General features: G+C 39.0%; 1 protein-coding gene across 1 annotated transcript in view; it reads left to right on the forward strand.

Moving 5' to 3' along the window:
- RDH10 (retinol dehydrogenase 10) overlaps window positions 1-2,540 on the forward strand; it is a 38,592-nt gene extending 36,052 nt beyond the window's left edge. The window contains exon 6 of the mRNA XM_040354421.1: window positions 818-2,540. Within this exon, the coding sequence (XP_040210355.1) occupies window positions 818-941 (124 nt within the window). The 3' untranslated portion in view covers window positions 942-2,540. The remainder of the gene's footprint in view (window positions 1-817) is intronic.
- The last annotated feature ends 5,084 nt before the right edge of the window (window positions 2,541-7,624 follow it).

Below are 7,624 nucleotides of genomic sequence, written 5' to 3' on the forward strand. Positions count from 1 at the left end.
ATTGTTGCTGGCGGGGAAATTTTGCAGTGGGTGGTCCATTGTTAGGGGGATCTATTGTTGTTGGCTGCAGGGGATCTATTTTACTGCTTTTCTTGATATCATTACTAAATTCCATACAAATTACTTAGCACCACAAAATGATACTTGGTTCTATATTGTCTAAAAGGGGCAGTACTGGGAGGTAGGTAGGGGCGGAGAAAAGGGGCGACTCGGAAAGGGGGAGTTCCTGCACCTATTGTCTGAGAAAAAAAGCCCTGATTATACTAAATGTAAAAAACAAATTTTTATATATATATATATATATATATATATATATATATATATATATATATATATATATATATATATATATATATATATAAATTTGTGTGTGTGTGATAATGTAGGCTGGCTATGATAATTTCTTTCAGACTGGAGGTAAAAGGTGATTGAAAGAATACCTGTCAAAAGAGAAATACAGAGATTTGTGTTCCTCACAACCTTTCATAGAATGCTAGTTGCCCATTATATTAAACCCCTGGGCTTGGTACTGTTTCATTCACCAACCTGAATTAAATCTGAAAAGGAAAGACGAGGAGAAGTTTGATTGGATAATAAAATCAGCAGTTTCCCCTAATTTCAGATTTACAGGGACTGCACTTTAAAGTGTACTTTCAGTGCAATTTCAAGTGCACTTGTAGTGCAAAGTGGATTTGCCTTTCGTAAATAGCCCCCATTGATTTGTGAAACTTTTTTTGTTGCCCTTTTGAACTGTTTTATTATAATATATACATGGTTTATTTTGGTTTAGTAGTGAGCTTTTTTCTTTTCTTTGCAGCATCCTGCCGTTTGAAGCCGTGGTCTGTATGTACCGGTTCCTCGGAGCAGACAAGTGCATGTACCCTTTCATTGCTCAGCGGAAACAAGCCACAAACAACAATGAAGCTAAAAATGGAATATAAATTTCCTTAATTATTTAGTGTAAATTTTTTATTTTTTTTTGTCTCGTGATTAGACTGATCTCTATTGTTGAACAGTCAACACATTTTAAGACTGATTCAGAAAAGGCACTTGTGTGACAGATTTACATATGGGACTACTTCCCCCTTTTTTTTTTTTTTTTTCCCTACACTACGTCTTTTCCTTATACTCGTGGCTGGACTCTAAAACAAAAATGAAGAATCACGTATTAATTCACACACTGTAAACTTGCCAAGAGATTTGAAAATGTGACCAACTAAAGACCTACGATGAGCTTAAATGTAGCAATAAACTGTTTCTGTAGAGCTACCAGTTTCTACAAATGCTACACATGTTACATTAGCTTGCTTTAAAGAAAAGAGAGGATCAATAAAGCTGCAGATCTAAAACCTTAGAACAAATTAAGATGTCTGTATAGCAACCTGCTGCTTAACCGTATATTTTTTTTTTTTTCTAGTAACTTTTAAAGCATACTTTTAAAGCACTGTGAGCTGGATCTTTATGCAAGCTGGAGCAAAGAATTGTAGAGCAAAACCAATGCATTCGTCCAAAGCAGCCAATCATGTCTCGGCTTTCATTTTGTTTAAGGAAATTAAACCAGGAATGTGGTTGCTCTGCGCATTCTTTTTGTAATAACTTTCCGCTGATTTTCCATGCCAACAGAATTGGGAAAACCAAAATAAACTTATCCTTTTTAGAAGTCAGATTCTCCCATTCTGTTCTTGAAGAATGTGTTTTCTGGCTCTATCGTAATGACAAAGGAAAAATAAGCAACCATTCAGATGCCTGCTTCCATCTCGACGACAAGGAGAAAATGCAATGTATAAGAAAAGAGCTTAATTTATAGGCCTTGTATACCTCGGTGTTAGCCTAGCCCGCAAAATGAACGCTGTTACTATATTTCTTATGTATGTCCTATGGTAACCCGTTGCCTACACCTTAAGGTGTCTGTGTATGTTTTGAGCTTCAGTTATTTTTATATAAAATATATTTATAACTGATCAAGAACTTGGGGTAGTGCAAACTGGGGTTCAGAATCTGTGGGTTTGTTTTATATGGTCAATATACCTTGGTGTGTGTATAGTACTTGCCATCCTAGCATGTTTACCAGCTAACTTTAGTGGGTATACAAATCAAAGAAAATTGCAATTTCACTGTGATTATTTATACCCACAAAACTTTGGCAGTCTTTTTAAAGTGGATGTAAACTGCCCTAACAAAATTTTGGGCCCCCCAGGAGCGGTTTGCAATAACATACCAGTGTCCATCATATTGCCATGTACGGCAGACTTGCAATACAAGCAATCCCCCTCCATTGCAAGAATTTGTCATCTTCTGGGTTCTAAGTCTTCGGCCTCATGGTTGGCCAGGATGATATAACGCCCAAGCATGCGTATGGAAATTAGTACAGCTGCACAGAAATGTGCCCAGACATTGTACACTGAGCTGCTTATGCACAACTTTGGTACAAACACTGACAAGCAATGAGAAGAAATTATGACAGAAGAGTCTCCTCTGCTATAGAAACCCTACCTGTTGGTTGTCTCTTAAAAAAATAAATAATATGACTTCTGTGTTAATGATGTATGGAATATTTTATTATCTAATCATTTGGGCATTGCATACATGTGCAAGCTTTGGGCACATAGCAAAGAATGGCTTGTAGAAGGAAGTGGACAAGACGGTCTAAAACCCAGATTTTTTTTATTTTATAACCTAAAGACACAAATACATAAAAAATAAATTCCTGTAGCAACATATTTGTTCACACTAATTCTAACCTATATTGGAAAAATATATTCCTGCCATCTTACCTGCAATGGGCACTATGCTTTAATTTTAGAGACATTTAATGCCCATGGTTCAGTGGTGTGCTATAACTAATATCAACCTAAACCGTTTTTCTTTTTCCATTATACTTCAGGCCTGGTTCACACCTAATGTGGTGTTTTTAGTGCATTTTCTGTTTTGCAGAAACACCCTACAGTCCATTTAACATGGTTTCCTATGGGTCACGTTCACATCTGTGCATTTTGTGGAAAGGTCCAGGGAATTTTTTTTTCAAGTCTTTGGTTCCATAGACTTCAATGGATCAAAAACGTGTATTAAAATGCAAAATGCACCTGGAATATGAAACCTGCATAGGTGTGAGCCAGGCCTAAAAGTTAATCTGTGATTGGTTGCGTTGGGTCTTTGCTCTCTAGTGTTGTATTATTAAAGTGGACCTAGGCTCAGATTTATTTTTCATGATAAATCCATGCATACTAAGTAATGTGTCTGTCTGTATTATATGTAGGTATTTATAATTGCACACTGAGTATGCCCTCTATCTGCTTTTCTCATTTGAAGGGAAAGCATCGTCTTTTTGTCCAGGAATTTTTCAGGGTTAGCCTCTGCTTCCTGCACCAACATGCTTGGAGGGGGACAAAATCGTGTAAATTCTGGTGTCTGTATGGTGTCACGCAAATGTGTGACACCGATCAGTCTCTTAACTTGTGACTAACTACAATGTTGGTGCTCATGGTTGTGCTGCATTTGACATGTTTTAAAATGCATTAAAGATTACACATTCCCATTCACCTGAATAGTTTAATAGTTTAGCATTGATGTCTATTCTGAGGCTGCTTTGTGTTGGGTTTCTTTTGATGCAGCAAGTTCTATTAAGATGCATTTGCTTTGCAATCAAAGCAGTTGGAACACAGCCTTTTGCATTCAAATGCATACTTTTGAGTAGCTCCACACTCAAATGCAGAAGGCAACTTTCAGGCTAAGTTCACACTTGCAAAATAAAAATCTAACTCCAACACTTGCATGAACTATAGTGTTAATGCACATTAAAAAGGCACCCCAGATGTCATTCAAGTGGGGAACAATTTTATTTTCTATATATAGATATAATATAAAAAATTAGCTTGTTTTCCACCTCACTGGTATTTCCTAAATGCTTGACAAACATTCTATAGTTGCCACAGGTGTGTTTGCTGCATGTTACCTAAGACTTGAAGGAGTTTGACTAGTTTCAACTTCTCCCAGACTCGACATGTGGCTTAATTTTTGTAGCCTAGCAACGCAAACACTAAGTTTTTCAAATAAGAACCAATCTGTCTGTATTATCTATTGTAGGTTGCTTTGTTAGGTGTTTAGGGAGCAAAAAAAATGTGCCCTAAATACCTGTTAATGCAAGAGTGAATAGGTCCTTAACAGAAATTCCTGTCAACAAGCCCTTTACAATACTGTAATCGAGGAGACTGAGACCTGCAGCAAAGTCACCTGACTGGAGCAAAAGGACTACTCTTTAATGGTAAAGGAATAGTCCTTTTGGAAAAATGGTACTCTTGCTGTATATTGAATCAAAAAAGGGCTGGCAACTTGGATGCTCTTGAATAAAAGTACTTTATTGGTTACATGGGTACAGGCTATACAGCAGGGATATGCAATTAGCGGACCTCCAGCTGTTGCAAAACTACAAGTCCCATCATGCCTCTGCCTCTGGGTGTCATGCTTGTGGCTGTCAGAGTATTGCTAAGCCTCCTGGGAAGTGTAGTTCTGCAACAGCTGGAGGTCCACTAATTGCATATCCCTGCTATACAGCGTATAGCCTGTACCCAATAAAGTACTTTTAATCAAGAGCACACAAATTGCCAGCCTTTTTTTTTTATTCAAGTATTGTATTTATGGGGCCTGAACGTCCTCGCTAGAGCACCGGATCAGTTTGTGGACTTCTATATTGGCAGTTGAGCTGGGATAACATTTTGACATTGTTTCTCTTGCTGTATATTGGAAGATGTCCAGGAATGTATTCCTTACTGAAAGGTCCACTTTAATAAAGCTAATTTTGTTACGGTCAAAAGGCCACATTTTCTAAGGCCTCATTCACACGGACGGACCGTTCGGGTTCGCCTGTCAGTTTTGACGGCGGACCTGAACGGCCGCTTCATGCATCCCTATGGAGCGTCGGATGTCAGCGGAGACATGTCCGCTGACATCCAACCCTATCCGATCCGCTAAAAACAGACGTATGGGGGGCACGTCCCCATCCGTCCATATCAGATCGGGTAAGATCTGATGAAAATGGACATGCTGTCCGTTTTCATCAGATCGCTCCATAGGATACAGCGGTGCCCGACAAGCCCTTTCCCCGCTCAGTGAGCAGAGAGGAGTTTGTCATCCGTCGGCTCAGCGGAGATCTGCGGACTGATCTCCCGCTGAGCTGGCGGGAGCAGGTGGACTCCGTAATGGAGTGCGCCTCGTGTGAATGAGGCCTTAGGAAAGGCTCCAGTGATTGTCCCTGATTACCAACAAATCGATATGCTCTTATTCTGCTTATGTACAATACAAAATGTCTACCCTCATGGTTACTAGGCCTCAGTAAAGGTGGCAGAACTTGCACAAAATGAATGGAATGGTATCACTTGATGCTGTAGATTAAAACTTTTGTCTGTCTGCAAAACAGATTTTGCAGACATTAACTTCTTCTCCCTGTACTTGTACATGTGAATTATGTAGAGGTGTAAAGATTTCTTTTTGTGAGTGTGCTGCAAAATAAAACTACTTTTTTTATTTTTTTTTGTATATATAGAATACATTTTACAGTTGTGCCTTCAATGAAGTAAAAATATAGTTAGAAAACATTGTATAGCGACTTTCTACCTCTGTATCTATATTCAATTTTTCTTGTAAATTACTATCAGACTTCTGTGATTTACATAATTTTTTTTTTTTATTATCATTTTGACGTCTTAAATATTGACCAGTGTCTGGTTTTATTAAAGGAAACTACCTTACTGAAGAAAGTGATTTTGTCAGCCAAGCTTTGGGTATGCTTGTGGAGTGATAACATGTGTGCCTGTCTGTATAACTGTGTGAGTTGTGATGCGCTGCATGTGGACTTTTTCTCCTGCCAGCGATCTTGTAAAGACTGCCACTTAAAATGTGCAACAAAACACCCCCTGGGCTCACAATAATGCCTTACCTTATCGGAAATCCCACCTAATGTTGTCGGGCCTGCCTACTGGCCTACAGAACTCTACCCTTCTCTTACTACACATGCATTGGTTTCGTTCCAGCAAAACAATCCTATTAGTGTGACTGTCTGACATCTGTATACCCCCTCCACCCCCAACCAATCAGGAAAGGATGGATTTCCCTAATGGGTGGCAGAGGTAGCAATACAAACATTACAGGGGTTCTAATCCCTCTCCACTCTACAAAAAAAAGTTTTGCCTTTTAGTTATACTTTAAACTATGTGGACATCAAGAATGCTTACCTTCATGTACCCATCTTTCCAGTGCATCTTGTTGGACTCTTGCACTACTTCTTATCTGCAACTCTGGTATTCATCAATGTGCTGGACCCAGTGTCATTCCTGCTGTGCTCTTATGGCATCTTCCTTTTTTCTTTTTCTTTTTTTTAAATCAAGGTAAAACATTTTTAAAGATTATAGAGGGTTACAAATATTCATCAAGTCTATCAAAGCATCAAACAATGAATATTGTGAAAAAGGGCCAGAGGCCTTCATCTCTGAGTTTAAAAAAAAAAAAAAAAAAAAAAACCTCATACAGCGATATTTTTTTGGAGTGACATTAGAAAAATCAGAAATGTTTTCCTTTGGTGTATGTCAATTGTTGTAAGGTAAAAGGTACAATTGTAAGGAAGCTCTGGGCCAGCAAGCTCAAAAGACTATCTGAACCATATCAGAATAGTTGAGCCTACAATTGCAATAATCTATCTAGGGTGAGCTGTGGAGGGGCTAATCCGGTAACCTCAAGCCAACACTGACATATTGACAAAAAGTTCTTAGATTAATTTCTATGGAGATGAGTGTTCTTCTCCCTAATACAAGTATAATTTACCAGCCTCCAATGCCCCCCCCCCCCCAGGAGGCAAATCGGTGGATCCATAGGGAGTTGTACATCATATGTCTGATTAATAACAGTAATGACCTCTTCTTAATATTGAACACGTTTTGGGACATTTCCAGATCATATGAAGTCTGGTATGCTTTGCATTTAGGACAAATAGGGGAGCCCCGTTTTCCCCTAAGTAAACAATTGTTTTGGTGCACGATGGAGAATGAATAGCTGAAACAATTTCTGTGCAGCTGACACTGACACCAATGGTACAGCTGCTTCCCAGCTCTCCCCATCTATGGGACCTAGATCAGCCTCCCATTTCCTCCTATATGGCAGTGTAGCTAGATCCTCTTTCTGCATAAGTAAATGTGAGTAAATTCTAGAAATGGCTCCCTTCTTATCAGTCTCTGACATGAGAGAGTCCAAGAAGTAGGATTCGACCAGTCGGAGAGCAGAATACCCAGCCTGTGTGCTTTGTGCATGTCATAGTTGTAAATACTGGTAAAAGGAATGTCAAGGGATAGGGAACTCCTCTCTTTGCTGATCAAAAGATTGCAAAACATTGCCCATGTACAGTTGAGAAAGAAATAGAATGCCAGCCAGTGCCCAATGTTGTGTATCCGTTAGCTTATATAGTTCAGCAAATAATCTATTGCCCCAGGTGGGGGTGCACCAAATAAATCCCACAAATTGTAACTGATAACTCCCCACATATGCAGAAGCAGCGCCACCATAAGGCAATGGGATGGGACTGCAGGTATTGTGGAATACTTAGATGACCTCTTGTTGGCAAAACCACCAGAACAGGCTC

This window comes from Rana temporaria, chromosome 5 (genome assembly GCF_905171775.1).
Source record: "Rana temporaria chromosome 5, aRanTem1.1, whole genome shotgun sequence".
Lineage (NCBI taxonomy): Eukaryota > Metazoa > Chordata > Amphibia > Anura > Ranidae > Rana > Rana temporaria.